This window comes from Prionailurus bengalensis, chromosome E2 (assembly GCF_016509475.1).
Source record: "Prionailurus bengalensis isolate Pbe53 chromosome E2, Fcat_Pben_1.1_paternal_pri, whole genome shotgun sequence".
Taxonomy (NCBI): domain Eukaryota; kingdom Metazoa; phylum Chordata; class Mammalia; order Carnivora; family Felidae; genus Prionailurus; species Prionailurus bengalensis.
The window spans coordinates 13,393,209-13,414,572 of NC_057352.1; the positions used below are offsets into that span (position 1 = coordinate 13,393,209).

Below are 21,364 nucleotides of genomic sequence, written 5' to 3' on the forward strand. Positions count from 1 at the left end.
GGGACAGACAGAAGGCCTCTTACCAGACTCCGCTGACGCAGCGTGTGGACAGCGCCCGGGGCATGATCTCCGAGCCTTGTTGCATGAAGCCCCCTACAGGGAACCAGAGGCTGTTGCCCAACGTGTACTGGTTCTCCAGGATGTGGGGGCGTGCCCGCAGGCACGGGTGTGGGTTATACCACTCGTAGGGGCTCAGCCTGTGAAGAGACGCAGGGGCGAGGGGTGGATGGAGCCAAGGTAGAGAAAAAAAGGAGAGAAACAGAGGAAAGCGACAAAGACACCATGATGTGAAGAGATGGGGTGGGGGGGGAGGCAGTGAGAAAAAGGAGGGAAAAGACAGAGAGAAACAGAAAGAGATACACACAGAGGGAAGAGGAAGAAAGAAACACAGAGAGAGACACACACAGAAAAGGCAGAAAGAGATGTATAGAGAGACACAGAGGGAGAAAGAGAGAGACAGAGAGAAAATGGAAGTGGGGGGAAGGGGAGAGGCCCAGACAGAATGTGCAGGTCAGTCACGGAGGCCCCAGCCTCTTCCCCGCCTCCTTTTCATGGGCAGCAGGCAGTGGACTCACCTGGCGGCCAGGAACAGGACGCAGCTGACGGCCAGGTAGGCGAGAAGCATGAAGAGCCACACGGCAGGGGAGAAGGGGTCCAGGAAGGAGAAGTAGCCAGGCTTGCGGCCCTGTGGGGGGAGGGAGTGAGGCCCAGGGCCGCCCTGACCTCAGCTGCATCCCCAGCCCCCGCCTCGCCAGGCACCCGTGAGCCCGAGTGGCCCATCAAGGTCCAGCCCGCAGCCTCTGCTGCCCTTGGGGACACAGGTGTCGTGCCCACCACCAGGCTCCTGCCCCACAGCCTCCGCGTCTCCAGGGGAGCCCTACCATGTGCACTCGGTAGAGGATGCTGATCCCCAGGGTCATGAAGGGTTTGGAGAAGTCGATGACCTTCTCCCGCTCGGCTGTGATGGTGAATGCGGCCACAGCCAGGTCTGCCTTCTGCTGGAGGGGAAGCAGGGCGGGGGCAGAGGGGTGGGCCAGGGAGACAGACGGGCAGTTAGGGAGAAACGCCCCGAGAGAGCTCTCGAGAGAGAGATCAGCAGAAGCTGAGAGACCGGCAAAGAGAAAGGATGAAGACAGAGGGGCCAGGAGCCTACACCAGGTCCAGAATGGCACCTTGGGCCCAAAACTGGAACCCTGTCATCTCACGTCTGCCGGAAGAGGCTCCCGAGGCCCCTTCCCCATCCTGTCACGTTCATTGCTAAGGTCTTGCTTTAACAACACCCCCCACCGACCCGCATATCTCCCACCTCCCCCACCACCCAGGTCCTGGAGACAGCCTGGCATTGGTGTTGAGACGCCCGGATGGTGACCCGTTCAGGGCCCTTGTCAGGCCTTGGTTTCCACTTCTGTCTTCAGTCAACAACTCGGAGCACGTACTATGTACTGACTCTGCACCAGGCTCCACACTAGGTGACACTTTCTATAGATTACCTTGAATCCTCCTTCCAACAGCTCCCAGAGGGCCACTGCTAGCCCCATCTTATAGATGGAGAAACTGAGTCTCAGAGAGGCAAAGGTACCAGTCAGCAAAGGCAGGAGCTGGGGACCTTAACGCAGAGGTGGGACCTCTACTCTCCTGCCACCGGCAGGCACTGGCGACCTACGCGTGTGCATGAAGGCGCCCCCCAGACACAGGACCAGCGCCCAGCTCGACGGAGGGAATGACCTTGGGGGGAGCTGCACGTGGTTTCGAGTGGGGGAGGGGCGCCAGGGGTCCGGGTCTGAGGTGGCGAGGGTGGGGAGCGGGTGGGGTGGGACGCGCAGAAGGGTTTGGGTTAGGGTCTGGCTGGCACGCCCAGAAACCCTGATCCGAAAGGCTCACTTTGCTCCAGCTCAAGAGGACTCAGCCGGCCTTCAGCTGTGGGCTGGACACAAGACTGGGGAAAAACCCAGCGCTCCGCACACCCTCCCCGCCACACAGACATACACACGCATGGCACCCGTGAGCACTGTGCACGGCCGTGTCTCTGCCACCACTGACGTGTGCACACCACACCACGTCCACACACACGTGCTAAGACACAGGCTGACCCAGGGACGCACCACCCACACAGGTGCAGGCGGACAGACTCATGCCCTGTCCACAGTGCGGGGAGGGGCGGAGACACACGGCGGAAGGGCCTCCCCGGGAGGCGCGGGGCACACACTGGCACACGCGGCCCTCACATGCGTACATACATGACGGAGCAGGCAAGGCAGGGCGCTGGGAAGGGCCCGGTGCGGGAATGGGGAGCCCCGGCTCTGCCCTGAGTTCGCTGGGTGACCTCGGGCAGGGGCTTCCACGTCTCGGGGCCTCAGTTTGCTCATCTGCAAAATGGGGATGAGGGTTGGGCAAGATGTCTCACACGGCTCTCCTGGTCCTGGGATTGGGACCCGGCTCCCAGGATATCCCTTCCAGGCATACTGACTCTCCCCCAGGCCTCAACCGGGCCCCAGAATTGACTCCAAATTCAAGCAGAGACCACCCGCAGGGCTGAAATAAGAGCAGAGGTCCCAGGAGACTGGCCCAGGAAGAGACACACACTCACCCAGGAGGGGCTGAGACTGGGCACACACAAGAGGTAATACAGGTCTGGACAGAACTGGGGCGGGGAGGGAGATGGCACGAGCCTCAGGGTGACTTGAGGGCAGGGAGAGGGCACAGCCCCAGAGCAGAATCCAGAGGCGGCGAAGTATGGCAGGGGCCCAAAACCTGGCTGGATTGGGGGAATTCCTCGATGGGGACAGTAAGGAGCATTTTGCCCCTCCTTATGCACTTGCCATTCTTCTGACTAATATGTGAACTGCCAGGAACAACGTCAGCTCACACAGGAATCCTATTACTTATAGGTGCCCATGGGAGGTGTGCCCTGGGAGGACCCTCCACGGGGGGCCCGAGTCTCCATTTCAGAAGGCAGGAGGCAGTGGCTTCTCGGATGGGCTCAGGAGGGCATTGGTGGTCCCTGGGTCAGGTGCCAGGACCCTACTTCCTCCCTAACGGGCTCCCAGCTCCTTTCTGTCCCATCCCTTGCTCTGCTCACTAGCCTCCTCACCCACTTGGAGACCTCACCTAAGGCTCACACCAAGGCCAAACCTGCTCCTTCCCTTTCCCGAATTCTCCACATCTCTAGCAGCAAGAGCAGTGGTTCTGCTGCAAAACACAACTCAGATCTGTCCACTTCTCTCCATCCCCCCCTCCAGGCCCCCACCATCGATGTGTCTCTCCTGACAACCTCATTAGCCAGCTCACCAGCCCCCCAGCCACCACTCAGAACACCACAGTCCAAGGGGTGCCTGGGTGGCTCCGTCGGTTAGGCGTCTGACTTCGGCTCAGGTCATGATCTTGCGGTTTGTGAGTTCGAGCCCCATGTTGGGCTCTGTGCTGACAGCTCACATTCCGATTCTGTGTCTCCCCCCTTCTCTGCCCCTCCCATGCTCATGCTCCGTCTCTTTCTGTCTCTCAATAATAAATAAATGTTCAACAAATTAAAAAAAAAGAAAAAAGAATACCACAGTCCAAAGGGAAAGTCCTATTTAAAACTCTTGGGTGGCTTCACACTGCACCTAAAATAAAGCCCTTTTCCAGCCAAGAGGCCCCAGGTGATGTGAGACCCACCTGCATGCTGGCCTCACCTCATGCCCTTTCCCCTCACCCACTAGGTTCCAGCTACAATGGCTGCCTTTTGTTCTTCAAAATGCAGTTTCATTCCCCTCCTCAGGGCCTTTGCATGTGCTCTGTAGCTCTTCCTCAATATTCGAGGCTTAGTTCATACCTCACTCTTTCAGCCCTCCCCATAGTGGCATCCAGATCGCACTCACCTCCACCCCGGGTCCTCTTTCTCATATTACCCATTACCCTGGGTTTTTTTTTTTTTAATGTTTATTTATTTTAGAGAAAGACAGATTGAGCACACAGAGAAGGGACAGAGAGAGACAGAGGATCTGAAGCAGGCTGTGCACTATCAGCGCACAGCCTGACTCGGGACTTGAACCCACGAACCATGAGATCATGATCCGAGCAGAAGTTGGACACTCTATATCCTGCTTTATATCCTGCTTAGCACTAGTGAAGATGAGCCTGCCATTTGCTTATTAACGGACTGTCTTTCCTACTAAATTACAAGCTCCTTGCCTATCTGGTTAGGCACAACCTACACGGAGCTTCCCAACAAATACTGTTGGAGCTTGGCCAAGCCTCGCCTCTCTGGATGGCACCCAGGGCTGCTAAAGTTCCCACCATATCCCTGGGCCTCTGGCTCCCTCTCGCGCCAGCTGCTCTCTGGCCTCTGTATCCCTGAATACACCACTTCCTCCTCCTGAGGCACCCCACTCTGCCCTGCAGAACTGGACCCACCCACTCCTACAGGGTCCCCTTAATCCCTCCCTCCTCTGCGGCACCTTCTATGGGCTCCCCACATGCCAGGCCCCCCTTGATCTATCATAGCATTGAGCTCAGTTTGGAAAAGATCTGTTTGCTTTTCGGCTTCTGCTACCAAACCTGCAAAAGCAGGGCCAGCTGGAGGCATCGTTGTCTCCTCTGCTGAGAGCCTGGGAATGTCACCCCTCCTCAGGGAGCCTCCCAGAGCCTCCCAAGCAGAGATAGCCCTCCTTCCGTGTTTCATGGAGCCGCACATGGGTCTAAAGGCTCACACTTACACAGCATGTACCCCATGGCCATCATTTTGGGGCATCCCTTCCCCAGAATAGTCCCCAGAGGGACCCTGTCCTTCCCACCATTGAAGAAACAGAGACATAGTAAGGGTAAGTACCTGGATGTAGCTGACCCCAGGATTCAGAACTGGTCCCCCTCTGAGGAGTGTCACCTGTCCGCTGTCCCCACCCTCCATGGCCGGGGGCATCTCAGGACAGGGTCCAGGTGTGCAACTCCTCTCTGGTCCCAGGGAGCTCAGGAGATGGGTGCTTTGCAAATGACTAGAGTGAGCAGGTCCTTGAACTTCTTGTGAACACACAGCAAACTCGGCCCCCACCCTGTCCCCAGCGTTGTCCCAGGCTTCTGCCTGGGGTCCCCTTCACACCCCCCACCCCTCACTTCTGTCCCAAGCTGTCCTGATTCTGCTCCCCTAACACCTCTGGAATCACTTCCCTCCTCCTGCCCAGATGCCAGCATCTCAGGACTGGAAAGTCCAGCCAACGGCTCAAGGGACCCCAGAAACTACAGCCTGGTCACAGCAGTCCTGCTTAAACCCAGCAACAACTCTCATTCTCCTTCCTCTGCCATCCAAACTCCTCACCCGGGGCCCCTGAGGCCCTGCCCCACCCAGCCCCTCACTACCTCACCAGCCTCACCCCCTGCTATATATTGAATGTTTGTGTTCCCCCCACAAATTCGCATGTTGAAATCTTAATCCCTAACATGATGGTGTGAGGAGGTGGGGCCTTTAGGAGGTGAGGGGGGCACGAGGGTGGAGTCAGTGCCCTTATCCCATTCCATCCAGAGAGCTCCCTCGCCCCTTCCACCATACGAGGCACCGCAAGATGGCTATGAGCCAGGAAGAGGGCCCTCACCAGACATCAACTCCGCCAGCACCTTGATCTAGGACTGCTCAGCCTCCCAAACTGACAGAAATAAATGTCTGTTGTTTACAAGCCACCCCATCCGTGGTATCCCGTGACAGGAGCACAGACTTAGACACCCGCCATCTTGCTCCATGTACCTCCTGCGGCAGCCACGCTGCCCATTCTGTCTGTCCATCCATTCATTTGCCTACTTGACAAATGTTTGCAGAACACCCACCACCGACCAAGCACGATTCCAGCTTTGGGAATCCAGCAGTGAATGTAAACCGATAATGTCAGGTGCTATGAAGACAAAGCAGGGCAACGTGATCGAGCCTGCTGGGAGACGCTGGTTTGGATGCACTCCCCACCGCGGGGAGGTCTGGAGTACAAACGTGGAGGAAGTGTGGGGCGAGGCCCGAGAAGAACTAGGGAGAGAGTTCCAGGCTGAGGGACAAGCACATATAGCCCCCGAGATGGGAAGGGACTTGCAGTGTCCAGGGTGGCCAGAGCCCCTGGGAGGGGCCGGCAATGCAGCAGAGCAGGAAACAGAGCCCTGCTGGGCCGGGCAGGCATGGGATGGGGGCTGGATGCTACTCCAAGGGCAACAGAGGACGTTACATCGAGGGTGTGAGCAGGATGACGTGATCTGGTCACTGTAAGAACAGACCACAGGGGCGAGAGTGGAAGTGGGCGTCTTGGGGGCTAAGGAAGTCCGTGGAGATACTTGGGGTGGGGCTAGGTGGTCAGATCTGGGTTTCACTCTGGAGGACAGACCCATCCTTAAACTGCAAGCTCCTTCTAAGGTCCTCTCAGAGCCTTTGGAACCCCCTTTCCTACCTCTTCCTCCTCACCCTCAATTTCCTAGCACAGTCACTGATTTCCTAAAGAAGATTTTCCTCCACAAGGGGACCCTGACATTTAATCTCTGGAATGAAATCCGGAGAAATCCAAAGGATGAGCCACCTGTAGAAATGATGGGATAGATAGGGCTGTCTAAATGCCCACAGGCCAACCAACCAAAGCATTCGTGATTGTCCCCCAGCCCCAAAAGCCCTCTATCCCAGCTGTTTCTGTTTTGCCATCAGCTCGCTGTCAGACTCTGCCAATAGGGGGCGATAGCGGGACGCTGCAAGGCTGGAGGAAGAAGGGACCTGCCTGCTCCTTTGGGCTTGCTCTCAGTGGATCCTCCCAGGGCAGCATTTAATCCAGTTTGTGGCTTCCCTGCATTTGTAGAACGGGCCTCATCGGCCTCACCAAGCCCCATTCGGGGAAGCCAGCGCCAGCCAGCAAGCACCTGCCTCTTAAGCTTCCAGCAGTTTTGGTTCTTCTCTCTAAAGAAGAGTTCCTTCAGAGCTAGGGAAGCAGCCATTTCCCGCCTTGCAACCTCCATGACACCTGGAGAGCAAGGGTGTGCAAACTGCGGCCCTCAGGCCAAGTCCGGTCCATCTGCCTGATTTTGTGAATAAAGTTTTATTGGAACACCCCCAGGCCCAACTGTTTAGGTATTTATTGCCTATGACTGCTTTCCACCCGGCACAAGAGTTGAGTAGTTGTGACAGTATGGTCTGAAAGCCAAAAAGATTTCCTATCTGGCCCTTGACAGGAAAAAGTTTGCTGAGGCCTGCCTTGGAATTCAACTTTTACCCTCGTAGTTACCTAGTTAACAACTTGGTTCCTAGTGAATGACTCTCTGGGACAACCTGTGTCCTGGGAGGACCCTGACTGATGCAGAAATGACGACAGCCAGGTCACGAGAGCACTCGGGCCGCAGGGTCACGCACGGTTCAGCCTCGAGGAGGGCCCACTAACGAGCACTTTCTCAAAAGGAGAACAGTTAATCTGCAGAAGAGGGCACAATCTGCTCCCAAACCCCAGAGGTCTGCACCGTGAGTCACCTCCAGGTGCCAGTGTCCCTATTTGCCACCAGCACTCTGCACGTCCCTGATCTGCTGGGTCATCAGGCCCAGGTGGTAGATCAGCTTGCACACAGCTGGCACCTGCAGCGGTCTTCGCGTGCTCTGGGCCTCCCTCAAAATGAAAAGCCCTGTGGGTTTCTAGTAAATGGGCTGAACCAGCACACAACTTATCCCCAAATCCCCAAGCCCCACCCGACCATCACCAGTACCAGACAAACAGCACCCCCTCCTCAGAAGTCTGAGTTTCAGCTCCGTGGGGCCCTTTGTCTGAGTTTCTAAGTGTTAATCTTTCCAACTTCTTCCCCTGTCCCCTTAGGCCCTCAGGACGGTGGCTGCTTCCTGCCACCCTGTGATCCCTTAGTTCGCTTTCTACCCTTCCAGTTATCTGGTTAACAACTTTACATTCAGGTAACAATTCTTTACACCAAATCCTCTCTGTTCAAGTAGCTGTTGGGATTCCATTCAAGTACCTGGTGCTATTTTTGTCTCCAGATTGGATCCTGACCGGCTGATGTCAACAGCACGTTGACTGCCAACCCCCTTAAACGCGATTTCCTGCTCACGAGATCTGATCGGTGTAATATTGCCAGTGGAGCAGACCAGCGTGACCCCGGGTGCACTGTCAACATCAAGTTCTCTGTGGCCTATGTGATGGCAGAAAGCAAGGAAACAGGTATCACCCGGAGGCAAGACTGAAGACTCCTGGTGGACCTCAAAAAGCATTTGCCAGGTCAGTAGCTCACACCAGCTGCCAAGGGCTGTGTTGACTTCCTCCAGCAAAGCTACTTAATTTGGTGCGGCCACCGCAATCAGAGTCACCGCCTGATTACATTTACAATAATCCACAGTCCTTGTCCAAGATCCATCTGCCTTCCGCACAGGCCGAACCGGCCAGTTGACTGGGGATGAGATCACTACCTCTGCTTCTTTCAAGCCGTTAATGGCGGCACTAATCTCTGCAATTCCCCCAAAGGACGTAGAATTGCTTTTGGATTACTATCCTGGGAAGGACAGGGAATTCTAGGGGCTTCCGCTCAGTTCTTTGACGGTAACAGCCCCGACTCCACGGTTCAGCGAGCCAGTGTGGGATTCCGCTGGCTGCAATTATACGAGTGGGACCACGGAAAAACACAGGGTGGGTCTGAGGACCTATCGGACCCATTCTGAGTGGAGCTTGGCTCAGACTCCATCTATCACCTGACCACATAAGGCCTGCTGTGGTCCACCAGGAAAAATCAAAGTGATCCGCCATCTATAAAAATGATGGTGGGGGACACCTGAGTGGCTCAGTCGGTTAAGGGTCTGACTTCAGCTCAAGTCATGATCTCGCGGTTTGTGAGTTCGAGCCCCGGGTCAGGCTCTGTGCTGACGGCTCAGAGCCTGGAGCCTGCTTCGGATTCTGTGTCTCCCTCTCTCTGCCCCTCCCCGGCTCACACAGCTCACTCTTTCTCTCTCAAAAGTAATAAACGTTAAAAACTTTAATTAATTAGTTAAAATGACAGCAGGCAGCAGGGCAGGGGTGGGGGTTGTCTATCTAAAAGCCAATCACAACCCTCTGTGGGAGGGGGAGCCTGTATAGAAACTGCTGTAAGCTTTTCCGGAAAGCGGCTGGATAATATAGAACAAAAGCCATACGAAGGGACCTCCTCTTTTACCTAGTCATTCTATTCAGAGAATCAGTTCTAATCAGCTGCAATGCAGACCGTGCTTGGGTGCATAAAGACAAATAAAAATACCTGAAAACAACTAAATACAAAAAAAAAAAAAAAGGCTTCGCTAAATCACAGTCTCTCCACATGGGGATTAGTATACAGCTATGTAACACTCTGTTTAGGTTGAAACATTTAGGTATTATTTTTGGCCTTTCCGATCGGCAGAGGTTTTTTGGGGTTTTTTTGTTGTTGTTGTTTTTAAAGATTGATAATACCTCTTGTTGGCAAAAGTGTGGGAAATCTGACATTCTCGTGCACTTCTGGTGGGAATACAAATTGGCGGAACGTTTTCGAACATCCATCTGGCAGTCTCCACTTAAACAACATCGTTCACGCTCTCTGACCCGGCGCTTCCGCTGTTTGGAGTTTATCCTCCAGGAAGACACCCACAGATCCACAGCCCAGTTGATGGTGGCATTGTCTACACTAGCAAAAACTGGAAACCACCCAAACAGGGGATGAGTTAAATAATTCATGCTCAGCTGCACAATGAAATCCGTATTTCTCCTCTTGAATTTCAGAGAGTCACTTCCAACAACCCATCCCCAGAGACAACTCTTATTTCCCCAAATCCACCAAACAGCTCCTCCAACGTCCTCCCCATGGGGGAAACCAGACTCACCACCCACCCAGCTGCTTAGGCCACATCCTGCAGTCACCCTTGACTCTTTCCCTTGTGAGCACACCCAACATGGCCAGCACTGGAGTATAAGCCACCTTCTTTCTGCCTTCTGAACCCTCCAGTGGACTTCTAAATGGACCATCCTGGGTCTACTCTTCTCCCATTACGCTCTTTCTCAAGAGAGCAGCTGGAGTGATCATTTTTAAATGATTCGAAAATTAAGGTCATACGTCCGTACAATGGAACATTATTCAGCCCTACACAGGAATATGGTCCTGATCCATGCTACAACACGGGTGAACCTTGAACACGTGACGCTGAGTGAAAGAAGCCACACAAAAAAGGCCACATATTGGATGACTCCATTTACATGAAATATTTAGAATAAGTAAATCCAGGGAGACAGAGAGATTGGTGGCAGGGGTTAGCAGACTGGTGGTTGTTGGGAGCTGGGGAAAGGGGGAATGGGAGCTGACTGCTTCATGGGTATGGGGTTTTCTCTGGGGGTCACAAAAATGTTTCAGCACTAGGTAGAGGTGGTGGTTGTACAACATTGTGAATATGCTAAATGCCGCTGAGTTATACACGTTAACGTGGTTCATTTTACATGATATGAATTTTACCTCAACAAATAAAGCAGAAACAAATGAGATCACATCACATTTCCTGCGTAAATCCTTCCACTGGCTTCACACACAATGAAAATAACATCCAGGGGGCACCCGGGTGTCTCAGTCGGTTAAGCGCCTGAGTCTTGACTTTGGCTCAGGTCATGATCTCACAGCTCGTGAGTTTGAGCCCCACATCGGGCTCTGCACTGACAGCACAGAGCCTGCTTGGAATTCTCTGTCTCCCTGTCTCTCTGGCCTTCCCTTGCTCGCACATGTGCGCACACGCTCTCTCTCTCAAAAATAAATATCAAAAGGAAGAAGAAAAGAAAACAGAAAATGACATCCAAACTCCTTACCCGCAAGGCCCCGTGATCCAGGCTCTGCTCTGGGACCTTGTACTCTCCCTCACCCACTCCCCACAAGACTCTGTGACAGCAGTAATTTCATCTCCATTTCAAGAGAGGACACTGAGTTCAGAGAGGCGACCTGTTGCGCGGGGATCACGTGGGCACCTGAGGCTGGCTCCGCCTGACTTGTAACTAGCTGCTGGCCATAGGGGGTCTCCGCGGAGGCCACCCCAACCGTCCTTCAGGATGGGGCACTCACTGCCCCAGCTGCCAAGGGTGCTGGTGGCTGATCCCTCTCAGCTCTGTGGGTGGAAGAGCTTCCTCGCCCAAGGCACTGACCCTCCCTGAGGACAGCCCCTTCCAATGACAGGCCGGTGGGGCATTTAAAGTCCTGCCCCTCACCTCGGGGGCTGTCTTTGAGGCCATTCCGGCTCCAGAGCTCCAGCTCCCCCGCCACAGAGCCAGTCGTAACTGCAGAGTCTTAACTCTGCCCAGGCCGGTTCCTTCACTCCCTCACAAGGCTGGTTTCCAAGGGGGCCTCCTGCCTGCTAATCTCCACATCAGAGTCTGCTTCCCTGGACCAACCTAAGATATCCGCTTTGCCCTTGAGGGCGGGGCCTGTGGGCACAGACTTTATGGTGTGGGGCACTATGGCTACAACGTGTGAGTGACAGGTCAGACTGGCATTGTAGAAGATCCTACTGGGGGACAAACCAGAAGGGAGAGAGCTAGGAGGCCAAGAGGCCAGTGAGGAGGCAGGTCCGAGGGGCCGGGGCCTGAACTCACGGCCACAGCAGTGAGGACAGGGAGAAGGCCAATTCCAGCAGTGGCCACTGGGTGGAATAAACGGACCGGAATTCAAGACTGGCCTGGGGACAGGTGGGGTGACTGGGAAGATTCCGGTGCCCCGGGCTGGCTTCCATCTGGAAGTCACTCATCAGTTCTGGGCCAGCCTGTTGGGGGCCAGCCCTGGCTCTGCCGGTCACTAGCCGTGTGGCCTAGACATAGGACCTTGGTGCCTCACTCTCTCCATTAGAGAAAACTGGGCTGAGACCAGGCCCTCCTCATGGGGTGGGGTTAATACAGTTCAGAAAGCCAGCGTGAGTGGGCATCATCCTGTCCACTCTGAGCTTGCCAAGTACCTGCTGGGTGTCTGGGAAGGACCTGAGGTCGGAGGCACCTGGCTGCAGCCCCGTGGGAGGGGAGGGTGGTGTGGAAATCCCTTCGCCTCTGAGCCCCAGAGCAGCAGTGGGAGGACAGTGATTGTTAGGATCATTAAGTAACACTTGAAAAGCCTCCGGCGTGTGGTGTGGAGTCAACAAAGGCTGCTGCTGTGGCTGCGGCCGGGAGAACCCGAGTACCGCACGAATCTCCGTGTACTTGGCCATCCCACGGCAGGCAGGCAGGCAGCTGAGCCTCTGCAGGGCCAAGCCCCGCCCACCCTTCGTGTTCCCAGCCTGCTCCTCCTCCAGTGTTCTCTCCCTAAATGTCACCGCCGTCACCCAGCTGCCCAGCAACAGAGAGGCTCAGTCCTCTCTCCTACGTCCCCCGCCCCAGGCAGTCACCAAGCCCTCCCCCTGTCCCCCCTTTGCCATCCCCCTCCCTCCCTGCAGGCCATCCTGCTGACCCCTCAGCCCAAGTGATTCGGTTTCCTCACTTGAGCCAGTTGAAACCTTGGGGACACATACCAGGAACCTCCTACTGACGACCCAACTCTTAACCTGCTCAGTAATAGCAACGCCAGGCCTGGCCACTGTATCCCCAGGGTACAGCACAGGCCTGGCACACAGTAGGCCCAGGCATATGCTAGCTGGTTTGAGAACAAACACGTGAATGTATGCACGTGCTGGCCAGGCTGGTAGGAAGAACGTTAATAAGAATATAGAATAGAAGGGTGCCTAGGTGGCTCAGTTGGTTGAACGTCCAACTTCGGCTCTGGTCATAATCTCACAGTTGGTGAGTTAGAGCCCTACATCGGGCTCTGTGCTGACAGCTCAGAGCCTGGAGCCTGCTTCAGATTCTGTGTCTCCCTCTCTCTCTCTGCCCTCCCCCGCTTGCGCGCGCTCTCTCTCTCAAAAATAAAATAAACATAAAAAATTTAAAAAGAAAAAGAATACAGAATAGAGCATATGCTTATAGTACCCACTACCTGCCAGGCCCTATTCTAAGCCCCAGGAATAACTCGTTTCATGCTTGTGACAGCTGTGCGTACTAGTGACTATTATTTCCTCAATTATACTGTTGAAGAAATGATGTTACAGAGAAGTTGAGTAACTTCCCCGAGGTCACACCGCTAATAGGCCGCAAAGCCACGATTCAAACAGGACTCGGGACCACAATCACAGCAGCCCATCAGAAAAGCTCCTGGCCTCTGTCTTATGCTTGCCCCAGATGATACCATCAGGCCAAAGCCTCCTCCCCTCAGGTAGGCCGGAGGCACTGGGGGTTAAGTCAGGGGCTACTCTCCTAGAATCTGCTTATTTCTGGGGACACCGATGAATGAATGGTTCTGAGCCTACATGACTGAGGACCAGGATGTGGAAATGGAGGTCATGGGGAAGCAGGCCAGTCTGGTGGGAGCTGGGCCACCAGCTCTCCTTGCCCCCTGTCTTCTCAGTTTCTGGCCTCAGGCCCTTCAAACCCACCCAGGACAGAAGATTTCAAACAGGCTAGCAGCTGTGGGGCAGTGCCTCAGGCCTGCCCCTGGGGTGAGGCGGGGAGAGACCTAGCCACCAGGACTCCAGGGACACCCCCACTCTGCCTCCACCAGAGTTATTCGGCTTTGTCCAAGGGTTCTGAGAGTGCTTTCAATTGGGAAAAAAGGTTCTGCAGTCAAAACAGCTTTTGAAAATCAGTGCCCTGAGGAATAAATGCCCTTGTTAAGCAAAGTGGCCTTCTCAAGTCTACCCTGGTGACATTCAGGGGTTTGGATGCAGTGAATTATGGGATGGAGGAGACAGGAGGGTGAGGATCCTGGATGTCCTCAGCCAAGTCCAATGTCAAGGCTTCCGTGACTATTCGTGACCACAGGTCCCTGCTCTGTGCACCTGCCCTAGGTGAGCCGCAAGCCTGGGGCCTGTCTCCCAGGACACAGTCCTGCCCCCAGGCGTTCACCTACATGGTTTTCTCCTGCCTAGAATAAATACAAGGAGGGACCACATATTGAGTCCTCCTGCCTCTGACAAACAACACGTGCGGTACTGTCCCTGTTTCCCGAAACCCTCATGACAGACCCATGAGGCCTCCTTATCCCCATCCTAGGCAGGGAAAAACAGAGGTTCAGGAAAGAGAGACAACTCACCTGAGGATTCAAACCCAGACTGGTCTGACTCCAACAAAATACTCTTTCCACAGCACCCTTGCCTACCACCTCCCACACCCCTGCCTCTCTCCCCTCCTCCCCTTCATCCAAATCCCACCCACACTCAAGGCCCTTCCAAGGGACCCCATTCTCTCTCACCCTGACTCCCCTTCTATAAATGCCATTTCCTCTTCTCTGAACACATTCCCTTCTTCCCATATCCCCTCACCTTGCTGACTGCCTCACACACCTTGGGAATCTGCTTGGGTGTCACCTCTTCTGGGAAGGCCTCCCTGGATGCCTGGCTAGGTCGGAAGCCTCCTCTGGGTCCCTTCTCTGAATTTTCTCCGTCACAGCCCCAAAGGCTGTCTTGTGGTCATCTGCGTTCCTGCATCCTAAGGACACCCTAAGCTTTTGAGAGCAGGGTCCAGGCAGGTCCACTGTGCTTACTGCTATAGCCTACGCCCAGCATGGTGCAAGGCACACAGTAGGTGCTCAATAAATGAGTTCAACAGGCAGCCCTGAGGTCTGCCATGTGTGAGGCCCTCCCAGCGGGTGTGGGGCACAGTGCACCAGCGAGCCCTACCCCTGTCCTCCTGGCCCAGCCCTGCCTCCTGTAGGAAGCCTCTCTCGACCTCCTCAGTCTTTGTCCGATTCCAGCTCCATGTCTCTTCTTGTTCACCCAAAACATCTCTGAGAGCCAGCTAAGCCAAGGTGGCGTTAGGGGAGCATCTGGCAAGGCAAAGCAGGCCACTGGAGGTGACACATCGCCTCTCATCCTCCACACCGCGCCTGCCCCATGGTGCTCACCAGGCACAGCAACACGGCGCACCTCTTGTTAGGCACTAGGCTGGCTGGCTGAAGTGCCACTGGCGGGTGGCCTCCCCACACCCACCTGGGCCACGCCCCTTCCCCAGACCCGGCCCGGCCGTACCCGGTTGATGAGCTCGCCGACCATGCCCGTCCAGGAGCCGTTGGGCTCGGGCGCCCCGTACAGCCCGTCTTCCACCAGCCGTAGGCGGTAGCGGAAGCGCAGCAGCTCAGCCAGCTCCCGCAGCATGTCCACGCAGAAGCCCTCGAAGCGCTCATTCCCGGACAGGGCCTGGAAGTTTGGCCGCCGCATGACATACGGGTTCTCCTGGGAAGCAGCAGAGAAGCGAGGTCAGGGCCCGGGTGTCCAGCGGCTGCTGGGGGAGCGCAGATCAGGAATCCACCGCGCTGCGGGATGGAGTCACCGCCTCCGTTCCTTGCGCACAAACGCTCAGGGTGCGGAGTGGGCCTGGAAGCTAGGGCCACAGACGCTGGGGGCTTCCCCTCTGGCAGATCACGGGGAGCTGTTTTAATCTCCACCAGCCAACCTGATGCTCAATTGTCTCAAACTCAAATGCCTACCAGGGGAGGCGCGTTAGTAACCTAAGAGTGAATCACACTGTTGGGAGATTATGCCAAACTGGAACAGGGGCTTTCAGATTTCTGACTAGGACCTCACAGTAAGAAATACATTTTACCTTCCAATGCGAGCCACACATGCGTGCGCGCACACAGGCACTTAAATAAGACTTTGTTCCTTGAAATGGTCCATACCCTTAGTGACTAAGGGCAGCACACCCTGATTATTTTCTGTCCTGCTCTACCTCGCTTTCCTACACGACCAGTAGCGACCCACTGAACTGACTTGATGAGCTAGCACGGGATCAGAGGGCCACCAGGACTTAGCTCCAGCCTACACCACCACCACCACCACCACCACCAGGGAAGCAGGCTTGAGATGCCAGATGGCCCAATGTCAAGAATGTTGGAAACCTCGGCTGTTTTGTAAAACGTCCTGATTATAAAGGTTAACAACCACACACATTCAAATACCAATCCTTGTGATGCTTTGCAGGCTAAACAAATAACCTGAGACTGTGCAGAGGTTTGCTACCTTGATGCTTATTTCTGAGGGGTTCCAGCAAACCTTACTGACCCCCAGTGCACCAAATAAGCACAAAGGCAGAGGAAATGTGCCAAAGGGCTAGTAAGACGAGGCATATGAAGATGATGTCAGCAAAAAGGGAATCTTATCTTGACACGGTTATTGTCTGAACGGGTGTTTGTATAGTGTCACTTCAGACTTAGGCACAAAGGAAGTTAGGACTCAGGACACAGCGGTGGCGGTAGGTGGGGTGGGGGGAGGCCTTGGCAAGAATCTCCACAATGGTTACCTCCCACGGAATCCCTGCTATGTGCCCAGCCCCTGCACTGCATGTGCTTGCTGGAAAGAGTCGCTTTAACTCCTGGCACTGACCTCACACCGGAGGCATCATCAGACTCATTTTACACATGTGGAAACTGAGGCTCACAGAGGTCAAGTGAGGCGACTGGTTACACGGCGACAGGGACGATGAGGCCAGGTCTTATTATAGGCTCTGGATTCCGGGACCACACCAAGCCCCACAGCTGGGGGGTAGTGGGATGGAGGGAAATCAGTGCTTCTCACTCTCCAACGAAGCTGCCTTTCCAAGCCCAAAACTGTGGAACTGGGAGTAGGAATGTGAGATAATCCTAATAATAGCAGCGGTAGCTAGAATTTCTTGCAGGCTTGCTGTGTGACAGCTATTCTGTCGGCGTGGGAAGTCGATATTATTACCTCTGTTTTAGAGATGAGGACACTGAGGTCCCAAGAAGTGAAGTAGTAAGCGGCCGAGACGGACAAGCTGGTCTGACTCCAGAGCTCTGCTCTTAAGCCCCGTGCCAGACAGAACCAAGGTGGACAGAACCAGAGAGCGGCATGGGAGAAGCCAGACAGACGGGGGACCCAGACTGGACCCAGCATTAGAGCTGGGAGGTTCTCCCCAAGCTCTTTCGATATACAGAGCAGGGAAGCTCAGGGAGGTCATGTGTCTTGTCCAAGGCTACGTGGCGGTGAAGCAGGGCAGTGGGGAGGGAAGGTGGGGCGAAGCTGGGGCTCAAAACCCGGTTCCCGGGCACGTTCAGTGAAGCCCTTGTTCCTTCCACCAGGGCTCAGCTGATCTCCTAATTCAAGGCTGAGGCGCTTGGGTGGTGGATCTGGGTTCAAGGTCTCAGGATCAGGGTCTGAGCTTAATAAGGTCAGAAACAGAGACTGGGGCCTGTGAACAGAAGTCAGGATCAGAAAACAATGATCTAGGACTCAGCAGGGAGCCCCAGATCATCAGAAGCAAGGGTCTTATGGAGCCGCTCATTCAGGGTTTTCAGACTTGTTCAGAGCCTTCTGCGGAAGTACTGCAGACAGTGGGCTGGTGCTAAGTCTGATTCTAAGAATCCATCCCACAAATGGCTGCGCATCTGTACATAAAATGTACGCCCGACAGAATCATGGCAGCACAGCTCCCGGTGGGAACAAAGACTGCAACAGCCTAATTTGGGACAGGTTAAAAAGATTATTGATGTCATCAAAGACTCCTAGGCAACTACGAAAATAACAAGTTCTATCGGATATATTAAGAGAAAAAAAAAGCCACAGAACAACGTGTACAATATGCTACTCTTTGTGAAGGAAAGACTCAGTGCTTGTACATGCATAGAAGCTTCTGGAAGGATGTGGCCTCTGAGGGAAAAAATGGGCACCTGGAGGGAGAAGGAGCCTGACTTTTCACTCCCCACCCGCAGGTGCTGTTTGGGTTCTATTTTACATAGGTTTGTATTTTTTTTTTTAATTTTTTTTTCAACGTTTATTTATTTTTGGGACAGAGAGAGACAGAGCATGAACGGGGGAGGGCAGAGAGAGAGGGAGACACAGAATCGGAAACAGGCTCCAGGCTCTGAGCCATCAGCCCAGAGGCCAACGCGGGGCTCGAACTCACGGACCGCGAGATCGTGACCTGGCTGAAGTTGGATGCTTAACCGACTGCGCCACCCAGGCACCCCACATAGGTTTGTATTAACTTGTGTGTCTTCCTTGATATGATGAATTGTTTTAATTAAACATTTTAATACTAAATATTAAAATATTAAAATTTTTTGAAGTAGGATATCTAAATGTATACAGAAACACAAATGGTCAGGAAAAGCCAGAGCAATCTTAAAGAAGAAACTGGAGAATTGACCCTATTGGGTATTAATTAATACTTAATTTACAGCTATGGTATTTGATGGGGCACCTAGGTGGCTCAATTAAGCGTCCGACTTCAGCTCAGTTCACAACCTTGCAGTTTGTGGGTTCAAGTCCCGCATCGAGCTCTGTGCTGACAGCTCAGAACCTCGAGCCTGCTTCAGATTCTGTGTCTCCCTCTCTCTCTGCCCCTCTCCTGCCCGTGCTCTTCAAAAATTAAAAAATAAATAAATAAATAAATAAATAAACATTTAAAAAATAAATAAATAAAATAAGCTTTAAAGCTATGGTATTTGAAACAATGTAGTATGGGACCAAAGATAGACAAACTGACAATAGAACAGGGAGCTTGGAAACCCACACATAAAGAGATACTTGAGGGGCACCTGGTTGGCTCGGTGGGTAGAGTGTGCAATTCTGGATCTCAAGGTTGTGAGTTCAAGCCCCGCATTGGGTGTAGAGATTACTTAAAAATAGTAAAATCTTTACTCTTAAAAAAGAAGATGCTTTATCACAAAGGTGAGACTGGTGAAGGAGAAAGAATGGTCATCTTTAATAAATGTGCTGCTCAATTGAACATCCACGTGAAATAAATATTCTGAGCCCTTGCCTCACATGGTACATAAAAATCAACTTCATGTGGATTGTAGCTCTAATCGTAAAAGGTAAAATGATTAAGTTTTTAGAAAACGAATAGAAGACTATCTTCATGACCTTGGTGTAGGCAAAGAATTCTTAAATTCTAAAAGCATCGGGGCAACTAGGTGGCTTAGTAGGTTAAGCGTCTGCCTTCGGCTCAAATCATGATCTCATGGCTCGTGAGTCCGAGCCCTGTGTCAGGCTCTGTGCTGACAGCTCGGAGCCTGGAGCCTGCTTTGGATTCTGTGTCTCCCTCTCTCTCTACCCCTTCCCTGTTCACACACACACACACTCTCTCAAATATAAACAAACAGTAAAAAAAAATTATAACTTCTAAAAGCATTAATCAAAAAGGAACAGAAAACATGGATAAATGGACTTTAGTAAAATTAAAAATCTTCCCCTTTCACCAAAAGATTGAAAGTGAAGAGGCAAGCCACAAAGGGGAAGATATCTGCAATACACGTATCTGGTGAGAACTTGTATCCAGAAAATAGAAATAACTCACAAATCAGTAAAAAGGTCATATATCCCCATTTTTTTTAATTAAAAACAAAAAAGGACTTGGATGGGGGACTTCCCAAAAGAAGACTGTTGGGGCGCCTGGGTGGCTCAGTTGGTTGTGTCCAACTCGTGGTTTTGGCTCAGGTCATTACCTCACAGTTTGTGAGATCGAGCCCCGTGTAGGGCTTTGCACTGACGGCTCGGGGTCTGCTTGGGATTCTCCCCCTCCCCGCCCCCCCCTCCTCCCCCCCCTATTCAAAATAAATAAATAGACATTTAAAAAGAAGACAATTGTCAAAGAGCCAATAAACCGCAAAAAAGGTGGTCAACCTGCCTGTTAGGGAAATGGGAAATGGAAATGAAAACCACAATATGGTGGGCATGAGGGTCAGAAGGGTACCGAGCTCAGGGCTGTCGGGAAGACTAACAGAAGCCAAGAATTGGCACAGCACTGAGATATCAGCCATGGCGGGTGCTAGCTTATCAAGGATGCAAGGAGAGCATGCCTTTCATGCTGGGAAAGCAGGCGGCTTTCTTACCTCATGCAATCCTCCCACAGGCCTTCAAGGTGGGATTATTAGACCCATTTTATAGATGAAGGTATAGACTACCTGAAGCGGTAGGGGGTGAAGTCAGGAGGAGAGTGAGGGCTGACCGACCCCAGAGTCACCAAAGAGAAGGATGAAATGTCCCAGCTTGACGAAGACCATCACAGGGTCCACCAAGTGTTCTGGGAAAACTCTGCAGGAGGGAGAGGGGCTGGAGGCTGAGGGAGAGCCCTGCACAGCCTTGCCTCATTGGGCCTTTTTGTTAATTTTATTTTTATTTATTTATTTTTCCTTTAAAGTTTAGTATTTTGAGAGAGAGAGAGCACGAAAGTGCAAGAAGGGCAGAGAGAGAGGGAGAGAGGGAGAAGGCTCCACACTGTCAGCACAAAGCCCGATGCAGGACTCGAACTCACGAACCGTGAGATCATGACCTGAACTGAAACTGAGTCAGACACTTAACTGACTGAGCCCCCCAGGTGCCCCACCTTGGCCCTTCTTTTGCACCCTAGCTTCCCTGTGGGGCCTCTCTCAATCGTGGTACCAGCCACCCTCTCGGCTCCAGAGCAGTGAGGCCTCACCCCTGGGACAGCCTCCCCTCCATCTCGGACCTCCCCCTGCTCCCCCTGCTCCCTCACACCCAGCCCCTCTGCCAGCCTCAACCCCCACATCAGCTCCCCCTCCCGCCCCACAGCCCCTGCTGCGGGAATACAAGTCAGAAAACACCGGTGAACAAATGGGCAGGCCCAGCTGTGCACATGAGGCCACCGCCTCCACGTCCAGTCTGGCAAACATTTCCTAAGGCCCCCTGCTCCTATAGCTCATGCTTCTGGGGATGTCCGGCCCTTCCCTCTGTGTGCTCCCCACTCCTATACAGCTTCTTTTTTTAGATGTTTGTTTATTTTTCAGAGAGTGAGACAGAGAGAAAGAGAGAAGAACACAGAATCCCAAGCAGGATCCGCGCTGTCAATACAGAGCCCAGCTCGGGGCTCGAACCCACAAACCGTGAGATCATGACCTGAGACAAAGTCGCACGCTTAACCGGCTGAACCACCCAGGTGCACCCCCTTCACAGCTTCTGAAGCCCTGTCTAACGCCACCACTTTTGTGACGTTTTCCTCAAACCTTCTGAAGCTGAATCAGTTCCTTCTTTCTTCGGGAGGGGGTCCCCTCATTATTCTGTGTTGGAATTATTATGTCCAGGTCTGTCTCCTCCATCAGACTGGGATCCCCTCCCCCAGTGCCACCCAAGAGTAAGGAAACCACAAGACCATCTGTGACTATTCATATGCTTCCGGCATTTGTGTAAGGTCTGGTGCACAGTAACTTCAGTAACTATTTGTGGAATGAATGAATGGTGAATGAATGAATGAATCCATCAAGAGAAGCCTAAGTGTCAGCAAGAAAACAACACTGGCTCTTGGACAAAAGGGGAGACAAGTACGAGAGAGAGATGAGGCCTCCAGGGTCATGGCTCAGCTCTCCTGACATCCCCTCCCTGACCTCTGTCCCTGCTTCCCACCTAGGACCCTGTCTC

General features: G+C 53.4%; 1 protein-coding gene across 5 annotated transcripts in view; it reads right to left on the reverse strand.

Annotated features, from left to right (window-relative positions):
* GRIK5 (glutamate ionotropic receptor kainate type subunit 5) overlaps window positions 1-21,364 on the reverse strand; it is a 57,949-nt gene that overhangs the window by 18,303 nt on the left and 18,282 nt on the right. For 4 of the 5 annotated variants that reach the window (XM_043598758.1, XM_043598760.1, XM_043598757.1 and 1 more), the window contains 4 exons: window positions 15,002-15,205; window positions 882-998; window positions 576-685; window positions 24-197 (listed from right to left, as the gene is read on the reverse strand). In XM_043598758.1, coding sequence (XP_043454693.1) covers window positions 24-197; window positions 576-685; window positions 882-998; window positions 15,002-15,205 — 605 coding nt within the window. The remainder of the gene's footprint in view (window positions 1-23; window positions 198-575; window positions 686-881; window positions 999-15,001; window positions 15,206-21,364) is intronic. The other variant, XM_043598759.1, reaches the window with a different exon arrangement.